The sequence below is a fragment of the Caretta caretta genome, chromosome 2 (genome assembly GCF_965140235.1).
Source record: "Caretta caretta isolate rCarCar2 chromosome 2, rCarCar1.hap1, whole genome shotgun sequence".
Classification (NCBI taxonomy): domain Eukaryota; kingdom Metazoa; phylum Chordata; order Testudines; family Cheloniidae; genus Caretta; species Caretta caretta.
Window position 1 is genome coordinate 267,205,872 of NC_134207.1, and position 22,952 is coordinate 267,228,823.

Sequence of the window (22,952 nt, forward strand, 5' to 3'; positions counted from 1 at the left end):
CATATGGAAAACTATAGTGCAGAAGTGAAGTGCCTTGCCCAAATTCAAAGTTACTAGCAGATCTGCAAACAGAAACCATGTCTCCTGATGACCAGCTCCCAACTCACCACTATATTGTGTTGCCTCTAAAACACACTGACACATTCTTTTAATAAATTGTCCCACAGCCACCAACCTCCCCCAGAAAAGCTAACTGCAAGATTTCTCCTGTGACACTTACAGTTCTATTTCTAATGCAAAGTTTGCAACACTATAATAGCTTTCCATATAAGCTAGAATTAGGGTATGTCTTCACTACTCGCCGGATCGGTGGGCAGCGATCGATCTATTGACTGTGTCTAATCTAGACACAATAAATTGACCCCTCGAGCGCTCTCCTGTCAACTCCTGTACTCCAGCTCAGCAAGAGGCACAGGCAGAGTCGATGGGGGAGCGGCAGCAGTCGACTCACTGCAATGAAGACACCACGGTAAGTCAATCTAAGTACGTCGACTTCAGCTATGTTATTCACATAGCTGAAGTTGCGTAACTTAGGTTGACCCCCCTCCCCCCCCCAGTGTAGACCAGGCCTTAGTGGTCTGGGGTTAATATTAAAGTTTAAATTATTCCATCTCAGACACAGACATGGCTCACAAAAGGCCTTAATGCTGTTTGAAATTTTAGTGCAAATGGGAAGAGAAGGCCTTGTTGCACTCCAATTTTACTCTGGAGCGTGAAGGTCCTGATTACAGGACATTATTTCCTCTAATATAAATTTTCTCGGTGTGCCTTTGTCAAAATCAAAAGGACTGCATTATCCAAGCCTTTTCTTCCTCTTACATCCACCACCAACGGAAGAAAATGGGGACATGAGCTTGATTGGGAGCAGGAAGCCTCTCAAAATAAAAGATTAAATTTCACTCCTATTTACATTTTTATTGCTTGCCTGAAAATGCCCATCAATCCATGGTGTTCAGGCTATAAGGGGTTTTGCTATTTACGGAAGATCTCATTTCTACTCTTCAGACCTAGATGCAGACATGCAAAATTACCTACAATGAAGCCAGATGGTCTGAAGCACCAGCGCCTCTTTGGGAAATAGTCTCATATTATAGCTCTAGAATTTGGCTTTAAATAAGGCATTGCATGCTCTGAATGCTTTGTAAAGTGCTTCAGGACATTCAGCCCCTCGTATTGCACTGACTGCATATATAAACTAGGTTGCTGTTTAGATCTTTTGATATTAAAATAAGTTTTGAAAGGAAACATTCACTAGAGTTATCACCAAATGTGATCATGAAGCAAGGACCCCAGTTTATCGGGAGAACCTCCACTAGTGTAACATTCTTCCATTTCCAGTCTGCACTACTTTTTTTGCACCCAAAGGAAATATACAGATAAGTATCTAACAGATCAAGAGTCCAGAAAGCTACACTCAGTCACACACACAGCACATGTGCAGCACTTATTATGCATCCCAAGCCATTTCACACTATAATATAACAAATCATATCCATGCCTCAGTTTTGCCATCTGTAAAATGGGTATAATACATATTTCCCAGGCATGATGTGTAGTTTAGTTAGTGTTTGTTATGACACTGAGATCCTCAGATAAAAGGTTCTACAGAAATTAGATCAGAATTAAAAAATACTTTGATCATCTTACCACCTCTTGATGAAAGAAAGGAATTCCAGACCTGAGAAGCACAACTAAGGGGTATTTGTCATTTTTTCACAATTGTGTGGGTTATCACAGCAGACAGAGGGTTATTAAAAAAACAGAGAGATCTAGAAGGTGTGTCAGAACACAACTTTCAAATGGCTTCTTTAAATGGCTCAAAACCATCTGCTCCTTGTGACCACTATCTGCTTACTTTACTAAAAGCATTTATTCCTTTTTAGCCTTGCAGTGCTAACATAGCCATGAAAGCCTGATCTGATTCTGCCATGGCTCGTGCATCAACATTTAAGTTCTGAATTAATCCTCGATAGTGATGATGGAAGAGACAGAAAGAACAGCTTGATCTTCAGATCTCAGGTTGAGTTTATAAGGCTGATAGAAAAAAAGTCACCTTGGTATTCACATCTCAAAATAATCCTAAAATTAATAAACGAACAATTGGGGAATCCTGTATGCCAGTTTAATATTACATTTTAAAGTGTGTGTCAAACTGTAAATGGAGCTTCAACCGCATCCCCTTTCTCAGATCAGTCTCAATAAAATGATGTATGACATTTCAAAGACTTTAAACCTAGCCATTGCCATAAGGGGACTACCTAAAAGATTGCTTTACCTGAATCCAACAGTCTCAAATTCAAGGGTTTTGAGCGTTTAAACGATCCCATTATAGTGACATCATCATACCCTAACTTGACAGAGTGCCCTTTTCGCAGATAAGAATTCACAACAACTCAAACCGAATCAGAAATGAGTACAACTATGCTCAGGGGAAGGGGATAAGGCCTATATTAATAAACCTGACTAGACTGTAGGTCGACTACATTGCCCCCCCCGAACAATTGTCAGAGTCACGACAGAAGCCAGAGTATGACTCATTATCTGGGAATATAACAAACCGCAGGGACCAAACTCTGCTGGTATTTCTAACGACATGTCTACACTGACCTGCAGTTTGGACAAAAGGGGCGAGAATAGCAGTGCACACAAAAATGCTGTGCTGCAACTTCCTCACATGGATGCTACAAACTCAGGACCTTCAAATTTGCACCCACAGCATCCATATGCCCCAAGAGAGTAAGAACATCTGCAGCTAGAAAAATCTAGGGCGCTCCCTGAGTACAGACTAGTTTAAAGGGAAGTTAAGTCCATGTTCTGGAAAGGAGTTCCCACTGTTTTGCCCGTCAAGAGTTGCTGAGCTCCTCCAGAACCAGAGGCTCCACTAAAAACTATGGGGGGAGCACACTATGTAACTTGTGTTGGACAAGCTTACCGCACATGCCAGGGCTCCCTCGATCCCTCTGCAAGCTTGTGTGCCACCCCTCCCTACAACTCCCCTCATCTTCATCCTGCAGGGGTTCTGTGTGCCCTCCAAAACCTCCTTTTCCCATACCAAGGTCCCCCATTTGCTCCCCCCACAGCAGGGGTTCTGTGCATTCCCCCATACTACTCTTCCCTCCCATACCAAGGTCCCCTAATCTTCCCCCCATGGCAGGGGTTCTATGTGCTCCATTCTCCCTCCATGCCAGGGGCTCTCTGTGGCCACCTCCCCCGCAGTCCCATAGTGAATATTTCTTCCCAGCACATCAGGTTCCTCCAACCACATGCTATCAGGGGTTCTGTTTGTCCCAATCCCCCAATTTATCCTAGCATCCTCCTTTCTCCCCACAAGGCTGGGGCTCTGTGTGAACCCTCATTTCTTCCTTCCCCCACCATGCCAGAGGCTGTCTGTCTCCCATTCCTCTTTTGAGGTCAGTTTGTTTCAAAGAAATATGCAGCAATCAACTGGAGCTCTTTTTCCAGAGGGACTAACAGCTTTTCCTTGCTCTACCAGATTATTATTTTTGCCTCTCCTAAGCTCAATTAGCATGGCAATGACTACTCAGCCACTGTCAAAAAATGCAGGACAAAGAAATCCAGCACTGGAAAGTATGCATCCCAAGCAGTGTCAAGGGACCTGCCAAGAAAACACACACACACACACACACTCTCTGAGGAGATGAAGCACAAGTTACAAAACATCATCATAAGCAAACCAGGCAAGTGATATGGCAGATAATCTAATTGACTTTCCACACACGATGGGGTCACAGTAATAAGGGTCTCTCGCAGAGGCAGAAAAATGCCACAAATCCATCCTACAGCAATAATTAATTGGGGTATTTTACTATACGAGCAATTTCAGTGCTGAGGCCCACCCAAGTGGACCTAGTTATACATTTTATTACTAAAACCTGACCTGGAATTTGTGACGCATAGTATTCAGCAGAGCTAGTGAAAAGAACAAAAAGACAGAAAAAGGATTACAATGAAACAAATTATCTGGGAAGTAGAGGAGAGGTCTTAAATATGAAGAGGAAGAAGGGTGTAACATTCATTAAATTGAATGAAGCAGGATATTCAGAAGATATTTACAATAAAAACTGTAAGCCAGAGCTGCCACGTGGAACACTGATTCAAGCTATGGCTCATTAGGTAAAGTCTGCAGACAACTTAATAAGTGAGAATCAAAGGATTTAAAAATATACATAAAAAAGGCAGACTGAAAAAAATAATTCATTGATTTGTGGCTGGAAAGTTTAAGAGGCCATTTAACACAAATATGGAATGGAAAAAATACCACTCTCTCAATATCCAGCCCTGAAAAACAACAGACGACCTTTCATGTGAGGATCTCAGAGATCTTTATAATTATCACATTGTCTTGCGAAGTAAGTGTTACACTTATTTTACTGATGAAAAAACTTAGGTACAGAGAAGTTAAATGAATTGCCTCAGGTCACACAACTAGTCAGTGACAGATCCAAGAAGAGAACCCACAAATCTTGCCTCCCAATCCTGTTCCTTGACCACTAACAGCACACCCAGCAGAGACAACTGCCCACGTTACACATTGAAAAGATGACCTTTTTTGGGGATGCTCACCCTGACGTTAGTAAGTTTACAATGGTAGCATTAAACTATTCACAGGGAAACAATTTCATTTAAGGATAGTGTGCAAACAGCGGAAGTGAAAGAGCACAAACAAACAAAAAAGCACTTAAAATCCCAGTGGTTTGGAACAATGGGCCATTTTTGAACACTTCCCAATTGAAACTGGAAATCAGCTGCAGTGGACATTTGTATAGGACAAACCTTTGCTTTGGTGGCAGCTGAGGCAAGAGCAGCAGCTGCAGCTGTAGCTACATTTCCTTCAGAGATTTCATGTTCCACTTTCTTCTTTCCAGCTTCGCTTTCCTTGTCTTTGCACGCATCAACGTTTTCCTTGTTCTCTTCTGACTCCTTCTCTTCTAAAGAGATGACCCAATAATTTCTTTACATTCATTCTTCACTGTTAATGATTATCACATCAGGGACAGGATTTACACAGCACGTACTTCTGTGCTCACACAGCATAAACCCATGCATGCACATTACAACTCTCCCACTTAAGTGCTTTACATTATTATAGCGCCTCAGCATTTCTCCACATACTGCTACAGAAGCAGTTTGAATACCTCCACAAAATGTGTATTCCAGAGGATCCCCCCAAAACCCTTAAGGGTGATGCTCCTAAAGTGCTTTCATTTCCTACCCCTGTGCACTCTTCTCTTCCCATCTTTTTCTTAGACTTAATATCAATATAATTTTAAGTTGTATTTCCAATAAACAAATTCCATGAACTTCTCCATTTTGAGAGGCAAACGGAGACCTTTTTATTGTTTTGCTCTGTCCTCCCTAAAATCCTGATGAAAAAAATCCTATCAGAAAAGATGTGCCAGATCTATATGACAATCAGAACACAGATTCATATGAGAAATGACATGGTATTTTAAAATATAGGAAGATACTATGATTTTTCAGTACTTTATTCCCAACTAGTCGAATGAAATGATTTGCACAACCTTGTAAGGAAACGGAGAAAGCTTGTTAAGCTTTTAAGCACAAAGCTGTGTTCATAGTAGTCCCATTCATCTGCTTCTTTACATTAGGAATGGACCAACAGATTAGCATATAGAAATAAACTCATTTATATGGTTTGTGCTCACTTTAGTTTAGCAATCTGCTCGCTCAGTCCCTACAGCCAAGATGAAAAAAGTCCCTTAATTGAAGTCTGAAACGATTGCAATATGAATTTAGCACTTCAGCTTTTCTGTGAAATGAACTGGAATATCTGCTGCTGAACCAAGCTGCAGACCTGTTGTGCGAGAGGAAATATTTCTGCCACAATTAACTTTATAGTCTATTCTTACAGCTTTGGAAAAAGGCTTTTAAAACTAAAATGCAGCTCAAGTAACAGCCGGTGTCTATTACCTGACTTGGTATCGGAAGTGACTTCACTGTCCTGCTCCTTTTCTGGATTTCTCTCATTTTCTCCTTCCTGCACCTTATCACCTTCCTCTATTTCACCTTCTCCTTTGCTTTCAACCTAGAGTGTTGGAGGGGTATGACGGAAGAGAGAAAGTGAAACATAAGAAAAAATTCCTTGTTAGCTTGGTCACAGATTCACTTTGAAACGCTCTATCATCCTTGAGAAGGTGGACTCAGTTTGGGACTGCCTGTTTGTTCTTTTCACAACCATGGTCAAGGTTCTTGGGCACAAAGCAATTGCCATATTGGATCCGATCCATGACCTATCTAGTCCAGGAAGCCATCTTCAACAGGGGGCAGCACCAGATTTTGTTTCAGCAGACAGTGCAAGAAACCTCACAGTAGAGAGAAGTGGAATCATCTTGTCCCTCCCCAAAGATTTCATTCTAATCCTTAATAGTTACAGATTGGTTTAAGACTGAAGCATGAGATTTTATATCCTTTCCAAAATTTTTGTTAGCATTCAGTATTATAAACCTGGATATTCTTGTTATCCCTATAAACATCCAATCCCTTTTTGAATCTTAGTAAGTTCTTGGCCTCAATAATATCATGTGGCAATGAGTGCTGCCGTGTAATTACACACAGTGGGAAAGAGTATTTTTGTCCAACAGAAAAAAGCAACAGGTATTTGCAAAAGTGTGGCATAAGGAAGGGAAATAAAATGAAGGAGAAGTTACTTACCTTGAACTGTACTTCAGTTCAAGATTTGTATCGCTATGGATGCTCCATGTCTAGATATGCAAGGGTGCCAGTGTGCTCTTGATCGGAAATTTTTGTCAGCTGTCTCCCCAGGTCTACACCTGTGCCCTAGAAACCTCGTGCCCTGATATAACAGTATATAGAGAGGAGGAGACCTGCCGCCACTCCAGGTCCTACTCAACCACAAAAGTCCCAAGAAAGAGACTCTGAGGCAGAGGGGAAGGAGGGCAGGTAATGGAGCACCCATCGGGACACACATCTCAAAGAACTCAAGTTACTGTACATGGTAAGTAACCTCTCCTGTTGCTTCAAGTAGTGTCCCTTTGGATGGTCCACATAAGGAGACTCCCAAGTAGTACCTCCACTAAGGAGGAGGGCATCAAGGAACTGGATCTAGTATGGTAGGCAAGTGTCATTATGTCAGTCCTGGAGGCAGGCATGAGAGTGCAATGCTGGTAAAATATATGTAGCAATGACCAGGTGGCTGCCCTGCAGATGTCTGAGTTGCATACATTTTTGACAAGGGCTGCTGAGGTGAATTGAGCCCTGGTGGAATGAACAATAACTCTCGGGGGGAAGGAGGAGGGAGATGAACCCCTAAGGCTTTGTAGCCTAACAGGACACAACCTGCAACCCATTTGGACAATCTCTGGATGGAGATCAGATGTCCATTCATTCTTTCTGCAACAGAGATGAAGAGTGTAGGGGAAACCCAAAAGGGCCAAGTCCTGTCAAGGTAAAAGGGAAGAGCTCTTAATAGTGCGTATGGAGGGTCGCTTCTTCTCTACTAGAGTGAGGCATGGGGTAAAATACTGGTGGGTGAATATCCTGATTAACATGGAATTCTGAAGAGACTTTAGGAAGGAAGCGAGGATGTGGATGTAAAGTCACCTCATCATGGAAGCACCCCGTGTATGATGGGTCCTCCATCAAGGATTCAAGATCCCCCACCCATCCTAGGCGAAGTAATGGCTAACATGAACAAGGTCTTAAGGGACAAATGAAGGAGGCAGTAACTCCCCACAGGTTTGCAGGAGAGTTTCCTCAGAGCACTGGGAACTAAGGTGAAGTCCCATGGTGCAGTTGGTTCCTTGGTAGGAAGAGGTTAAATAGACCCTTGATAAATCTTGCAGTGCTGGGGTGGGTGAAGACAGACTCCTTGTACGGGAGGGTGAAAAGATGGCAGCTAGAACAACCTTGATGGAGCTCAGCGATAAGCCTGTAGTCTTTAATTTGACAGGTAACTGAGGATATGCGACAGAGGATTTGAGAGGAAGTACAGCTTGATGGTTGCAACAAGCCTGGAAGCGTTTCCACACTTTTTCTAGTTAGTGCTTTCTGATATTGAGCAGCACCCACTGAACTTCTGGAGAGCAGACCTATGCTATACCAGAGGGCCATCAGGCAGCCATGCTTTTGAGGTAAAGTGCTGCAAGACTGGGGGAGGGGACCAATGCTGATACCTGGGTGAAGAGAATCAGGGTCAGAAAAAGGCAGAGAAGAGACTGTAGATATATGAATCAGCTCTGGGAACCACAGCCTGTCTCAGCCACGACAGTGCTATGAAGATGGTTACTAGTTCCTCTTGTCTCTGTTTCTTTATGAACTTAAACAGGAGCAGTATTGGGGGATAAGGGCATAGCAGGTCTTGAGGCCAAGTAATGACTAGGACATCTCCCACCGAGTTGTGGTCGTGCCCACACTTTGAGCAGACGGCTGCTCTTTGCATTGAATGGAGTAGTGAAGCGATCCACCTGTAGATGGCCCCAGGAAAGTTGTATTTCTCAGAACACTTTGTTGTTCACTTCCCATTTGTGGTTGATGCTGAATTGCCTCCTGAGGGAATTTATGATTGTGTTCTGTAGTCCCAGCAGATGACCCCCAAGATATGCATGCGATGTGACGTGCACCAGTTCTATAGTTTTATGGCTTTGGTGTAGGAGGACTGGTATCCTGCTCGTCCTTGCTGATTGATGTGAACTTTACTGCTCTGTTGTCCAGCATTATTCTGATTGGGTGGTCCTTGGTGTGTGGAGAAAGTGTTGGCAAGCATAATGGACTGCTCTGAGCTCCAATATGTTGATACGGAGGGGGTCTATTTGCCCTGAGCTTTAAGGCTTTGGAATTGTGCACCCCAGCCTATGAGGGAGACTTCTGCGGTGACAATCCTCATGGGAAGAGGCTGTACAAATGAAACACCCCCCCACACCTTCTGTGGGTCCTTCCACCAGTTCAGATGACTGAGGACCCTATGAGGTATGGACACCTGCTTGGATCGAAAGCGTTGGGAGTGTAGATGGTTCTCAATTACAGGTGAAGACACCAAGAGTTAAGTCTTGCTAGGGAAGTCATGAACATACAGGCTGCCATATGGCCCAGAATTTGTAGGAAAGCCCTTGCAGTGGGGTTTGTAGACTCTACTGGATTGTTGAAACAAGGCTGGACATTGTGATAAATCTGCCCCGAGGAAGTATGCCCTGTCATGAAGCACCCATAGGGACACTACTCAAAGAAGTGGAATTCTTCACATATTCTAGCTTATTCCAATTTAAGGGCCTTAACTGTATTAATGATATGAGCAGTGATTTTATGCGTAAGGGTGGAGGTGGGAAATATTTTAACATTTGCAAGTAATTTGGATTTATCTGAATGTCTAATCTATTCTGTTCTACTAGACCAGGAATTAGTTTCCAATAAATTTGGAACAGTAATTTTCATGCCCATGATTACCTTGCACTGTATTTACATATATTATTTCATAAAAGCAATATAAACGTACTGGAGAGAATACAGCAAACAAGGAGTAACATTCAGAATTATGTTTTTTGAGTATTAGGCTTGGTCTCCACTACAGAGTTAGGTCCACATAAGGCAACTTATGTGGACCTAAGTACGTCAGTGTCTACACTACAGACTTACTCCTGCCGACGTAAGTGCTGTACTACACTGTACTACCAACATAACAACTCCACCTCCATGAGAGGCGTAAGACTTATGTCAGTGTACCTAGGGTGACTCACTGTCTATGTAGACATGGTTCCTCACATTGGCTGTTGGCTGTCATTCTTGTTAATTTCACAGCTCTGCTTGAGCCATGAAATTGACAAGAAAGCTGGCTCCTGGCTCCCCCGCCTGGCTGCTGCAGATCTCCCACAGGGCCGGATTAAGGCAGGGGCTTTAGGGGCTGCAGCCCAGGGCCTTGGCTCAAGGGGGGCCCCGCAAAAATAAATCACTGCCAGCGATCTCCAGGCTGATAAAAGGGGTGCTCAGGCAGGCTGCCTTCCATAGCCCCATGGAAGTTCCTGGAAGCGGCTGGTTGCTGGCATGTCTCTGTAGCCCCTGGCGGGGGTGGGGTGGAAGGTGGCTCTGCGCGTTGCCCCTGCCCCCAGCACTGTTCCCGCAGCCCCCTGTAGCTACGGGGGGGGGGGGGGGGGGAGAGGAGCTGCTTGCAGGGGAAGGCAGCATACAGAGACCTGCTGTTCCCCTCCCCCCAAAGGGTGAGCAGAGATGAGCTAGCAGCCAGCCGCTTCCAGGAGCGGGCATGAGGCTATAGCAGGCATGCAGCCTGAGCCCTGCTGGCCGGAAGCCGCTTGTGGTAAGCGCCTCCCAGCTGGAGCCTGCACCTCACACCCGCACCTCCACCTCAACCCCCTGCCCCAGATCAGAATCCCCTCCTGCACCCAAACTCCCTCCCAGACCCCACACCACCTCCTGCACCCCAATCCCCTGCCCCAGCTGCCTCCTGCACCAAACTCCCTCCAAGGAAAAAGACTTGTATACAGGGACCCCACAAAATCTAATAGCCCTGTGCCCACAGGAGAGTTAATCCGGCCCTGGTCTCTGGGTCTTTGTTCCAAGCTGGGCTGTCAACCAGGTTACTGGCTTGGGCAGCTGCCCAGGGTCCTGGCTCCCTGCAGGGAGCACTGCAGCCGACCAGACTCTGGGCATAGATCTCCCTGCTGAAGGAGAGAAGCCCGCAATGGGGACCATTGCAGAGCTGAGAGCCCGGGCTCTCAGGCCTCCTATGCTGTCCCTCTTCAGCTAGTGGAAGTGCTCCTGGTGAGGATGCGCACCAACAACAGAAGGAGGGTAGCGTGGACATCAGCCACCACAGCAATTACTGGGATGGCTGTAAGTCGACCTAACACAGGTCGATTTAAGACTGTAGTGTAGACATGTCCTTAATTTAAGCACTGGTGTTTCATTCATTTGACTGAAAAAGCAGGGTAACAGGAAAGTATCACAGGTAACTGCAGACAGAATGTAGTTATTGTGTATTCAAGAAAATGATGAATCAGTTCTAGAGCACTAGTTTGAATTTAGTGCAGGTCACTACTGCCCAGAAGTCATTGCCATTACCACTTTACAGTTCTGTGACCTATTTGAAAGGAGCTGCTAGTCACAGTCTAGATCTTAGAGGACATTTATCTATATCACAAAACCCACCATTGCAATCATCTTCTTTTGCTGACACTCTCAGTAGGAGAGATGAAAGCCTGAATAAACAGGCTGAACTCCTCTCTCATTCTTAGGCAGCTCGTCATTAAGGGTTTGATCCTGCACACACTAAAGCCAATGACGGTTTTGCCACTGACTATCATAGGCTTAGGTTCAAACTCTAAATCAGAGTTGAGTCACATTCACTAGACAAAGGAGGGTAGCTTGCATTGCCATTGTCTGTGATGCAACTATGAATAAATGACTTCACTCAGGTTGCCAATCCAACTCCAGCTGGCACCCAGAAGGGAAATACAAGAACCCTTTTCTGTCTTTCATCCTCTCAGTTTATATTTGTGCTATAACAATAGGTTACTCTGAGCACTTGGCAGTCCAACACAACTGAGTTACACTAAATTCAAAAATTAGGAATGGTTCTTGGAGGACTATGATTTCTCTTTACTGATCTTGTGTCAGATTAGAGCAAAGGTACTTAATCTTGGACAGCCAATTTCTCACTGAATTAAACTGTGCAGAGCTGAAAACATCCCAGCACTGCACGATCAGGAGTCAGACTCATCAATCCAACACTACAAGAAAAATGCTGCAACATGTCAGGATGGGCTGCTGCAGTTTTTCTATGGTTCTACAATTAAATCTGACCTCCACTTTGACCCTTCTTCAGCCCCTTTCCTCATGGCTAGAAAGGGCAGGAAGAGATACTGACATCTCTTCCCACTTTGCTCAGCAATAAACTTGCAGGGGAGAACTCCTATGACAGCAGTGTTCAATTCACTCTGCACATGATAAGTCTGAGAACAAGGAGCTCTTTACTAAAATTTAAGTCACCTGGGGTAAGGCCCATCTTTTCATTATGCATTTGTACAGTGACTAGCACAATGGGCTCCGATCTTTGATTAAGGTCTCTAGGTGCTACTGTAACACAAATAACTCAGACTTGTGAACTTCATGAAAAGAATCACTGTATCAGAGACAAATCTCAGACTTTTACCTTTTCTGACTGTTGCCCATCTGTCTCAGTTTCCATTTTTTCTTCTTCAACTCCATCTGTGAGAAGAAATATAAGTACATAAAGCAGAGTGGTTAAAAGTGCCATAACCACCATTTATTATGCTTGAAAATTAATTACAGGCCTAACTGAAATGTTCTACTCTGTTCTGTTGTGGTAATTGGGCTTACAAATTTACCTTAATTGTGAGTTTAACTGTAAAAAGTGAGTGTAAGTTCATAAGATGTCACAACCTATAACAACAGGTGTTGATGGGAGTAGGTGCAAGAAAACCAGACAGAGAAACTGGATTAGTTTAAACTAAAAAGGCCATGTTCATATAATCCAAGGACTGCTGTAATTATACCTGTTAAAAACAAATGATGTGGAGCCAGAAGTTAATGAACCAAAATTAGTGTGTCAGAAATCAGGTCTAATTGGTGGACAAAAATAATGAGGGAATGAGCTATTCCACCCATCACTCCCTTTCTGGGTCCTGAAAGGAAGACTTTTTTGGGAAATAAGGGGAGGAGGATGAGGGGTAAGGAGGACAAAGAACAGAAAAAAGATTGAGTGACAGAACAGACAGAGGATACTGAAGCAAACTTCACCATCATGGCTGCCACCCCCACCATCTTCTGGGATCCCAGGCCTTCATTATCTAACCCTGAAAGATGTCCTGACCAGACCAGGCCAGAGAGAGGGACCCAGATAATACTCCCACTTCTACTGGCTCCAGCTGAATCCCAGACACCACCTGGGATGAAATGGGATCTGACTTTAACAGAAGTAGCTCCAGCTCATTTCAATTACCATTTTCTTTTTCCTAGAGGGACAGTTATTGCCCTCTTTAATAATATCTAAGAGACTGTCAAACAAGAGGTTTTTCTTTCTAAAACTCTCTCCAGCTAAAGGGAGCAAATCATGTTACAATAAAAGCTTTACTTAATTCTTCACATTTCAAATGCTTTAACTGTTTTTTTTCTTTTCTTTATCTTTAATAGAAGGTTAAAATAATTTTCAATTATGTTTGCGCCATGGTACTAAGCAGGCTGAGGTCTCTGAATGCCAAACCCTGGACCATGTTTAACACTGTTTAATGCCGGACAGTGACTGGGTTGTTAATAACTTTGGCCCATTTGTTCCACCTAAATAAATAAAACAGTTCTTTAGAAAGATTCAAGAAAGCTTCATAACACTGGACACATGGGAGGTTTGGCAGCACAATACATTATGCTATAGCCGTAATTTAAAACTCAGGTTTAAACATTGCTTCACCTTTGCAGGTTTGGCCAGCTGGGGTATGTGAGGCCAACAATATTAAAATAGCTATGCATAAGGATAAGATTATGTCACAAAGGCACGGATTCTGTGACTTTCAGAGACGTCAGACATTTTCTGCTCCAGCCCCACAGCAGTGGTGCCAGAGCTGTCAGCGGCTGCAGGGGGCCCCTGGAGCAGTGGGGGGACCCCCAGAGCTCTGAGCCCCTGAGGCTGCGGTGAGGGGTCCCTGGAACTGCCACAGAGGCAGGTGCTGGACACCCCAACCCCCAACAGCATGGCTCAGGCTCTCTTTCCCCACTTGGGCTTCAGTCAGACCTCCTGCCCCCATTATTTTTAGTTTAGTAGAAGTCATGGATAGGTCATGGGCTTCTGTTAATTTTTGTTTATTGCCCGTGACCTGTCCTTGACTTTTACTAAAAATAACCATGACAAAATTTTAATTTAGCTATGAAGATACATAGTTTGCCCATGCATACAAAACTCGAACCACTGCACACCTGTAAAAGGCCAAGGATACACCGCAACTCTATAACATGTTCAATCCATGTTATATTATAGTCAACCAACAGAATTCTAACAACATGCTCTGCCAATGTAATCTATTTGTCTGTGTAGATGGTCCATAGCTCAGGCATGCAAGACCAGCCTCACCTAAGAACATCTTGTATTACAAGAGTGGTCATCACTGCTCAACATAAATTTCCTGAATTGCTTTATGAACTCTACGCACACAAATGTCAGCATGCATGGAAAGTCAGTAGGAGACTTTATTTCCAATTTGCAAGTGATCAAAACACTATCAGAGTCTGATTTTATCATGTTATTCAAATCTGACAGTAGAAGAGTCATTTATGCGCTGTAAAAATATTCTCACACAAAGTTCTAGCAACTCTACAAACAGTGTTAAAGCATCAAACATTCACAAGAAAGCCTCTCATTATTTCCCTGCCCTAACATTTGCAGGTCTTTTCACTCCCCATAACCACAGTTTCTTTGCCTAACCTTCATGACCAGGGACCCTAATTTTCAGTGATTAAAAAAAAAGCGCAAAATTCTCTGATAAACCCCCCCGCAAAAATCCATGTTTTCCCATGATTCAAATGAAATGCTGAACTTTAGTTTCCCTAGCCACAATATATAGGAGTATCAGTTGAATGCAATGATTTACCAATATATTTACAATTTTTAAGCTTACAGCCCAAGCCTCGCTGCCCAGGACTGACAGCTAGAGCCCCATCCAGTCTCCTGATTATCTGATCTGGCCCTGGTCCCAATTAGATTGGATAACTGGGGTTCCACTGTATATGTTTTTATTTTTTCACAAAATGTAAAAACTAAAGATTTTCTATAGAAACGCAAATTCACGTTTTTCTGTGGCAAATGGATTTCTTGGACCATTGTTCATGACTAACTGGCCCCTTCATGTCTCCCATCTCCAGATCTTGTTCCTCAAAGCATTTATTTCAAAAGGGCTACAAGACCTAGGCATACCCTCAAAGAAGTGCTAAAACAGACAATAGAATTTTGATGATTTCAGGAATTTATGTATGACTTATGAGTTCTGGCTGATCTTATGAAATTGCTCATTGAAATCCCTCAAGGTTAGTGGAGTCAGCCACGTTGTCAGGGGTGTGTCACCCATTCCCCAGACCAAGGGCAATGGAGGGTGGTCAAACCTTGATGTCCCCCATTCAAGTGAGAGCACTTCAGTACCAATGAGATGGCTGAAGACAGGGGAAACTAGGCTGACCAAATGTTTCTGCAGGACAGATTTAAAGCAGTAGAATTTTCACAGAAGCACAACAAAGAACAAACAGGTGTTACCGTTGCGTTTTAAAAGCCACAGAACCTGACAGACTTAAGGAAAAATCATGGAGACATGAGGAAGCTTGGGTAGGGAAGATGAACAGAGGGGCATGTTTTTGTAGCAAAGGGGTCTTGTTTTATTGTGGAACCACCCCAGGAAGAAGGAAACAGACTGCACTAGAGAGAAACTCCATGATTTGGAGGAGAAGACACGTGCAGGAGGTAGGATTCTGCACTCCTTAGAGGACTCTGACCTTAACCCAAAGAATGCTCAAGAGTGGTGAGAAACTGAGGCAGGGAAATGCGGGTATGTGGTTTTTGTTTTGTCGAAATCTATATATTTCTTGTGCTAACAAAAGTGAAGGGCGACTTTTTTTTTTAAAACCCATACAGAGCTTGTGTGTCATTCGCTTTCACTCTCACATGCCCCTAAGAGATCTGTAAAACTTGAGTGCCCACAAGGCAGGAACTCTGGGAAAGGACTTAAGCAACTGGGGAATCTAGGAAATCAGCACTAGCCCTGGGGGCCTAGGACATTGGCCATAGGGTCCCACTTCTGTGAAGGGGTAACAGACAGAGATCCTGTGCCCAGGAAATGTGCCAGAGAGGCCAAGGGAAGAGACAATGTTGCAGCCTGCTGAGACCAAGGGAAGCTTAAGCGCACACTGATCTAGGATGGGTCCCAAACATAGTAGCTTGGGGAGCCTCTAACTAGGGCTTCATGACAAGAACATTTAAAAAAAAAATGAAAAGATGTGTGAGTTTAATAAGAGTTCACTGTTCAAATCACTTGGTTTTTGTTGTAGTTGACGACTTGCTGTCTGGTTAGACTGTAAGCTCTTCGGGCCAGAGACCTTCCCTCTCTATATGTATGCGAAGCACCTTTTACACTGTGGGTGCTATATCTCAACAAAAATAGCTTAGCTGTCTCATCAAAAACTCAACCAGGTTCTGTTTAGTTAGAAACTTGCTGCTTAAATAATTATTGCCCAGTTACCTTACTATCCCATCCAACCATGAGATCTACAAAGAGCGTCATGTTGCACAATAATCTAATCAACAGTATGCAGGGGACAACAACATAGAGAAAAGTTGAAATGTTGAGGGAAAAAAAAAAGTCAGTAAAATTGTTACCAGTGTTAGATGCATGGATATCTCTAAAAAGTATAAGGAGTACTTGTGGCACCTTAGAGACTAACCAATTTATTTGAGCATGAGCTTTCGTGAGCTACAGCTCACTTCATCGGATGCTCATGCTCAAATAAATTGGTTAGTCTCTAAGGTGCCACAAGTACTCCTTTTCTTTTTGCGAATACAGACTAACACGGCTGTTACTCTGAAATCTAAAAAGTATGAATGTTTTAAAAGCAATTAGTCTCATTTCAAGCTACTTAAACCTTCATACACTTGTCCTTAGGATAGGTTTCTTGATGCCACCCCCCAGTTCATTTAATTAAGCTATTCTTTTAATGAATGTTTATGCAAAGTTTCCGCTAATAAAGATTGGGCTCTTTGGGATAGGAAAAGTATACATACAGAGCCAAAATATTACAAAGCTTTATTTGGACTTCATCATGGACTTTAATTGTCACTGATGTTTTGCACATATTTATTTAGAAGGTTCAGAAATACCTAAAAATACTGCAAATACACAGAGAGGAGAGGGGAATGTCAGCATATAACAAGAGGAACAGCATACCCCTCAAGACTGAATCCCATAAGGTATCTGAAAACCTCCAGAGCGGAGTCTCCAGCACCATACATACGTACCCAAAGGCTCTATAAGGCATTAAAGAGAAATTCTTAGAGTTAGATCACAGGCTTTGACCCATGGTGCCACACCTTTACATAGAAAGGTGTTGGGCACTGCAGGCTGATCTCAAGCATGCAGGAATAATTAACATCACTCAACCCAGCTACATAAATCTCAATATAAGGTATTCGTTGATGCAAAATGTTTTGATTAAAAAAAAATTCCCACTCTAATGATAGTACAAGTCTGTTCTAAAACAGAGCTGGTGAAGACAGCTTGGTCTCTAACATGCAGCAATAATTTCAGTGATGATGTGTCACAAATTAATTCTTCACATATTAGAAAAAAACTATGATGTAAGAAGAACTAGAAATAAGAGACAAAACATTTCATCATTTTTCAATTGATCTTATCTGGGACAGACAACTCTGCCCTTCTGAAGTACCTGCCTTTGTCCACCGAGAGGGGATTCAAACCATGTTACAGACCGGTCAATATGCCCTCTTAAAAGGAGAGAATCTGTTCAGGAAGGGTTATTATTTGGTAGCCTAGCAATGACATAAGGAAGAGACAGATTAGATAGTCTCAGAGACTCTTGTCCACAGCCTAAGAGCAGAATTCCAGACTGTGCTTAAAAGTGTGACTCTTTTTGGTAAAAGGAGTGGCAGTGATAGGAAGTTTCAGTCTCTCCGTTGAAACATAATAAGAGCCAAAGAATAGGGAATTGAGAGTGGTGTGTTTAATGGGAAGTAAAGCTAATAACCTCAAACCAGAAAATTCTACAGAAACAATATATAAAATTCTGTTTACGTGCAGCTTAGCTAGAGCTTAAAACTCCCAAGTATCTTTCAGTACAGAGGAACTGAAGGAATTCATGTGCAAAAGCAGCAAAACAGGATGCTACATTATGTATAAAACAAAAAACGACTGATTAGAAAATGGGATGGCGGAGAACAGTGAAGCAATTCTGAAGTTTTGATTCCTGTAGATCTCCCAGTCAGAATGACCAATCTTGCTTTGCTCAGCAGTATGAAATTTCACAGGTTGACAAAAGTACTCCCTGCTATTTATACAGTCTGAATTGCATGTGATAATAAAAGGTTATAATTAAAATAATCATGTGGGCTCTTGCTGGTAGCCACCATAACATTGAAAAGTAATATACACCATGTACACAGGTTTTCTTTCTTTACACACAACAGTACTGCATGTTCCTCTCTTCCCTGTGTAAAATTAACTTTCCATCTTGCTTTAATGCTGACTTGGCAACCAACAAACATTAAATATGTAATTGTTTCAAAATAACAAAATTCTTAGGATGACGCTTTTCAGAAAAATGGTGGTCACCACTTGGGTAACAGATACATTGTAGACCAATAAACCAGAGAAATTAGAGAGTGATGATGCTCATTAATCCCTATTCACCCTTAGGGGCCTACTTCAGCATTGCTTCCTACAGCATATTCTCCAGTCCTTTGCCCTTTCTAGTTTTACCCATCAAGCACACTATTATAAACATACTTTGCATTTTTATAGCACCTGCTATTAAATGATCTATTAGGTCTTTACAAACATTAAACAAGCTTCCCCAGGTATTTGTGTAGTACGAATTACCTCCGATTTACAAATGGGAAAACTAAGGGCGGGTTTACACTACAGCCTAAGTCAATATAATTGCGCTGCTCTGGGGTCTGAAAAAGCCCCCTCCCCCCAAGTGACACAAGTTTCGCGTCTCCACACGGGGCTATGTCAGCAGGAGACGCTCTCCCACTAACAGCTTCCGCTTCTCCGAGGTAGAGTAATTATGCCGACGGGAGGTATAGCTGTGCCGATGCAGCTTTGTAGTGGGGACTTGCCCGAAGACACACAAGTTAAGTTAGTTGCCCAATGTCTGTAAGCTAAAGAGTCCTGAGTCCCAGTATCATACTCTTACTAATACACAGTACTCCACCCCATTCTGTTAAGCAGTTTCCTATCAAGTTACAGTGTAAGTGTAAGATGCAGTCAATGAACAGAAAATCTACCATACAAGCAACGTGACTGAACTTTACTTTGCTACTGAGCATTTAGATTTGTTCCGGTTCTTCTCTAACTCCCCTGCACAAAAATCCAGAGCTCTTTGGTTTGATTTTGCAAACTCCTTGCAGTTACTCTATTGTGCTTGTGGAGTTCACATCCGCAACCAATACTTCATTGTGCTCTTGCAGCAAGTACTATATACACCCTTTTGAGCTGGTGTAGCCCATCAGATCTGTAGGAGAAAGGCTCCCCCCAGCATAGCATGTCAACTGTGCAGTGGCATAAAAATTTCACTCATAAAACACATTTATTCTTTTAAAAAGAACATTTCTGAGTTGCAAATAGCCTATGGAAAAGTTTTCTACGTTTAAATCTATGCATTTATTAGTTATAATGTTGTATTGAGGCAACATCACAGTTCTCATGTTGTTTACTTTTTAAATTGTAACTCATGTATTTGCTGCAAAGTAAAGGACTAGTTCTCAGTGTGACTAGACTGCCAGAAATACCTTACATTTTAAGATTCAGCAACAAAAAAAGTGCACAAATTCATCTTACACTTTCCCCACTATAAGTTTTGTTTTTCCCCACCCTCCCTTGCATTACAAAACTAAAAGAATTTTCCTGAAACTTCCAAAAATATATTTCCCTCTGTGATGAGACTAAACATGGATACGTTCGGTTACTAAGAAAATATCTTAAGTTTCATTATAAATTGCATTTTCACACGTTTATAATTCCTGATGTAACCTAGGTTGTCTGGTAGTGACTGCAATAATAAATTTTTGTTTTAATAAAAAATAAAGAAGTCAATATGACAAGTTTAGCCAGGTAGTAGTTGATGGTTTTTGAAAATTGTCTTATCGCATTCGCTGCAGAGCCATTATTTGCAGTGACAGTGTTGTGACTGCAGGCCTCCAGCTGGCATGAACCATTTACATTTTTTGCTTATACTGATGGGTGCATGCAGGAATACTAAATGAATGAAATGAAAAAGGAAACTGAAAAAGTCTCTGCTATGAGTGTCAGGGCAAACTGAATTTATCTGAGTTCATGCAGGTTTCTATCTCTACGTTTTAAGCCATTTTAACTAAGGTAGTAGTGGGAATTTTAAAATGAAGTTAATGCAATGAGGAGACTGGACTCCTGTAAAAAATATAAATATGACATCCAAACGTGAAAGGTATGTGTGACAAAGTGGGACTGTTCTTAATGTTTTCTCTGAATAGTGTGGGGGGTGCCTCAGTTTCCCCTATGCAGTTCTTAAGTATCTAGGTGGTGGGATAAGGGTGTATGATCATTGCAGAGCCCTAGAGGGCAGGTGTGTGCAGGGGTCTGGACACAGAGAATGGCCGACACCCTATTTCCTGGCAACCGATGGCCTGGCCCTTCCCCCCTGCAAGATGAGAGCTAAAGGGTTGGAGAACAAAGGAATCAGGTGACCTCCTGGCCTGGGAAAGTGTCAAAGCCCAGAGGAGGAGGGGCTGGAGAGAGTTTCAGTTTGGGCTGGCTGGGGAAGAGGAGTGAAGTACAGGTGTGGTTGTCTGGCTCTCTGTCCCCCAGAATGGACCCAGCTGAGGGGTCCTGTTCTCTGTACCTACAAGCTCTGTTTTAGACCATGTTCCTGTCATCTAATAAACCTCTGTTTTACTGGCTGACTAAGAATCACAGAATATCAGGGTTAGACGTCTGACTGCGGAATTGGGGTGCAGGACCCTTTGGCTTCTCCAGGACCCCGCATGGGCGGATTCACTGTGGGAAGCGCACGGAGGGGCAGAGGATGCTGAATGCTCAAGGTCAGACCCAGGAAGGTGCAAGCTGTGTGAGCTGTTTGCCCTGAAGACAGTCTGCTCAGAAAGAGGAAACTTCACCAGAGTCTTGACTGGCTTCGTAGGGAGCAGTTCCAGAGCATTGCCCGGGGACTCCGTGACAGTATGTGGACCTGAAAACATCATATTTTGATACTCTGGATACAAATTATAAAATAAAGGATGCCTGTATTCCAGGAAGATACAGACATGGCCTTTATTGATTTTGCTGCAAACCAGAAGCAAAAATCTGACCAGGTTAATGAAGAATATACAAAACTGACAACTTAGATGGGAATTAGCCCTCTGGAGCATGAGTGTCCACAACACAAACTGATAGTGATAACCTTCCTTTCCTTCTACAGGGAGTGCTTGGTAGTCCCTCTTACAGGGCCACAAGGGTCTCCACTGTCACAATCCTCTTTAGCAGGTCCTGCATCACAGCAATCATCTTTTGTGAGGAGAAAAACTATATGGCTCTCCCTTCAGAATCAGTAAATTATGGTTCTTAAGCAGCAAAAGGTAGATGGCTACCAAGCAATGCAAGGCATCATCCCAAGGAGGAGCCCAGCACTTCCAACCGAAAAGCACACCTCACCCACACCCCAGGAATCAGACGTTCCTAGTCTTAAAGGTAAAACACAACCCTCAAGAACAGGGAGCTCTGCCTAGTTAGGTATCAACACCTATTGGTTAGTGATGAGGAACCTATGACTGGCTTCTCAGGAAGCCCCATTTAACCCTACAACTAGAGAAGGGAAACAGACTTCAAGTCAACAGGGAAATTAAAAGTGTCTGACCTTTGTTTAATTTCTCTAATCAGATTGTCTGCAAGCTACATGAGACAGCGGATAAATAAACTCCCCACTCTTATCAGTAGAACAATAAAGCAGAATGCATCAATACAAAGTTATCTTTAAAATGTGTTTAAACTTAGTAATCCACAGGTGCCCTGAGACCAGGTTGGCCCCCTTTGTTTTCACAGATAGGACCCATTTACACAGTTCATTATAACACACTCTAATATGAATACTAAATTGATTCTGGATAAACAAGGTATCAGCAATGAAAAGGCAGATGTGGTTGGACTGATTAGCGGGCTCAAATGTATGGCAATCCTGCTACTAACTAGCATAGTTTTTTCCTCCACGCTCGGTGAAAGGAAGGAACGCACAACAGTTAGCGCTTCCCATACTTGTACTCTGTGACACTTCTACATGCTCAACATGACAAACGGCACTCTTTCCCCAGAGGAGAGTGGGTAGTTCACTGAAAGCTTGTGCAGCAGTTGTGAACACTGCACGAGTCAGTTATAAGAAAGGATGGATAGTTATCACTAAGGCTGCAAGTGTCACGGAGGTCATGGATTCCGTGACTTTCCATGACCACTGCAGTCAGTGGCTGGTGAGGGCCAGCAGCAGTAGTTTGGGTGTGTGGGAGAGGGCTCAGGGCTAGGGGACAGGGGTTTGGAGGGTGCGGGGGGGGCACACTTACCTGGGGTGGGGGGCCCGCCTGAAGCTCCTAGGTGAGGGGTGTGGGGTCTCCGCGCCACATGCTGCCCACACCCGCAGCTCCCATTAGCTGCAGTTCCTGGCCAATGGGAGCTACGGCAGCTGGAGCTTGTGGCTGGAGCAGCGGACGAGCCCCTGCCCTGGCCCCCTCCTCCACTGCCTAGGAGCTGCAAAGATGCGGAGCTGGGTAGGAAGCCCCTGCCAGCCCCGCCAACCCTACCTCCCCCAGAACCCACGGGGGACCTGGGTCACCTCCCCCAGCACCAGCGGTGGCCCCCACTCTTACCCAAGTTTTAGTCAGGGTGGGTATTTTTAGTAAAAGTCATGGACAGGTCACGGGCCCATGAATTTCTGTTTACACTGAATGCATCCAATGAAGTGAGCTGTAGCTCATGAAAGCTTATGCTCAAATAGATTTGTTAGTCTAAGGTGCCACAAATCCTCCTTTTCAGTTTACTGCTCGTGACCTGTCCATGACTTTTACTAAAAATACGCATGACTAAAACGTAGCCTTAGTTATCACCAGTCCTCAAAAGGCACTATATTAGCTGAGAGAGGTCTTGGCAAGGACATGAATAAGTAAAATATTCCAAGACTGTTCATTTTAGCAATGT

The 22,952-nt window shown here is 43.3% G+C and overlaps 1 protein-coding gene across 1 annotated transcript in view; it reads right to left on the minus strand.

Annotated features, from left to right (window-relative positions):
- Positions 1-22,952, minus strand: part of SMARCC1 (SWI/SNF related BAF chromatin remodeling complex subunit C1) — a 192,444-nt gene that overhangs the window by 56,685 nt on the left and 112,807 nt on the right. The window contains exons 22-24 of the mRNA XM_048837290.2: positions 12,161-12,216; positions 5,953-6,067; positions 4,795-4,949 (exon numbers count right to left, since the gene is read on the minus strand). Coding sequence (XP_048693247.2) covers positions 4,795-4,949; positions 5,953-6,067; positions 12,161-12,216 — 326 coding nt within the window. The remainder of the gene's footprint in view (positions 1-4,794; positions 4,950-5,952; positions 6,068-12,160; positions 12,217-22,952) is intronic.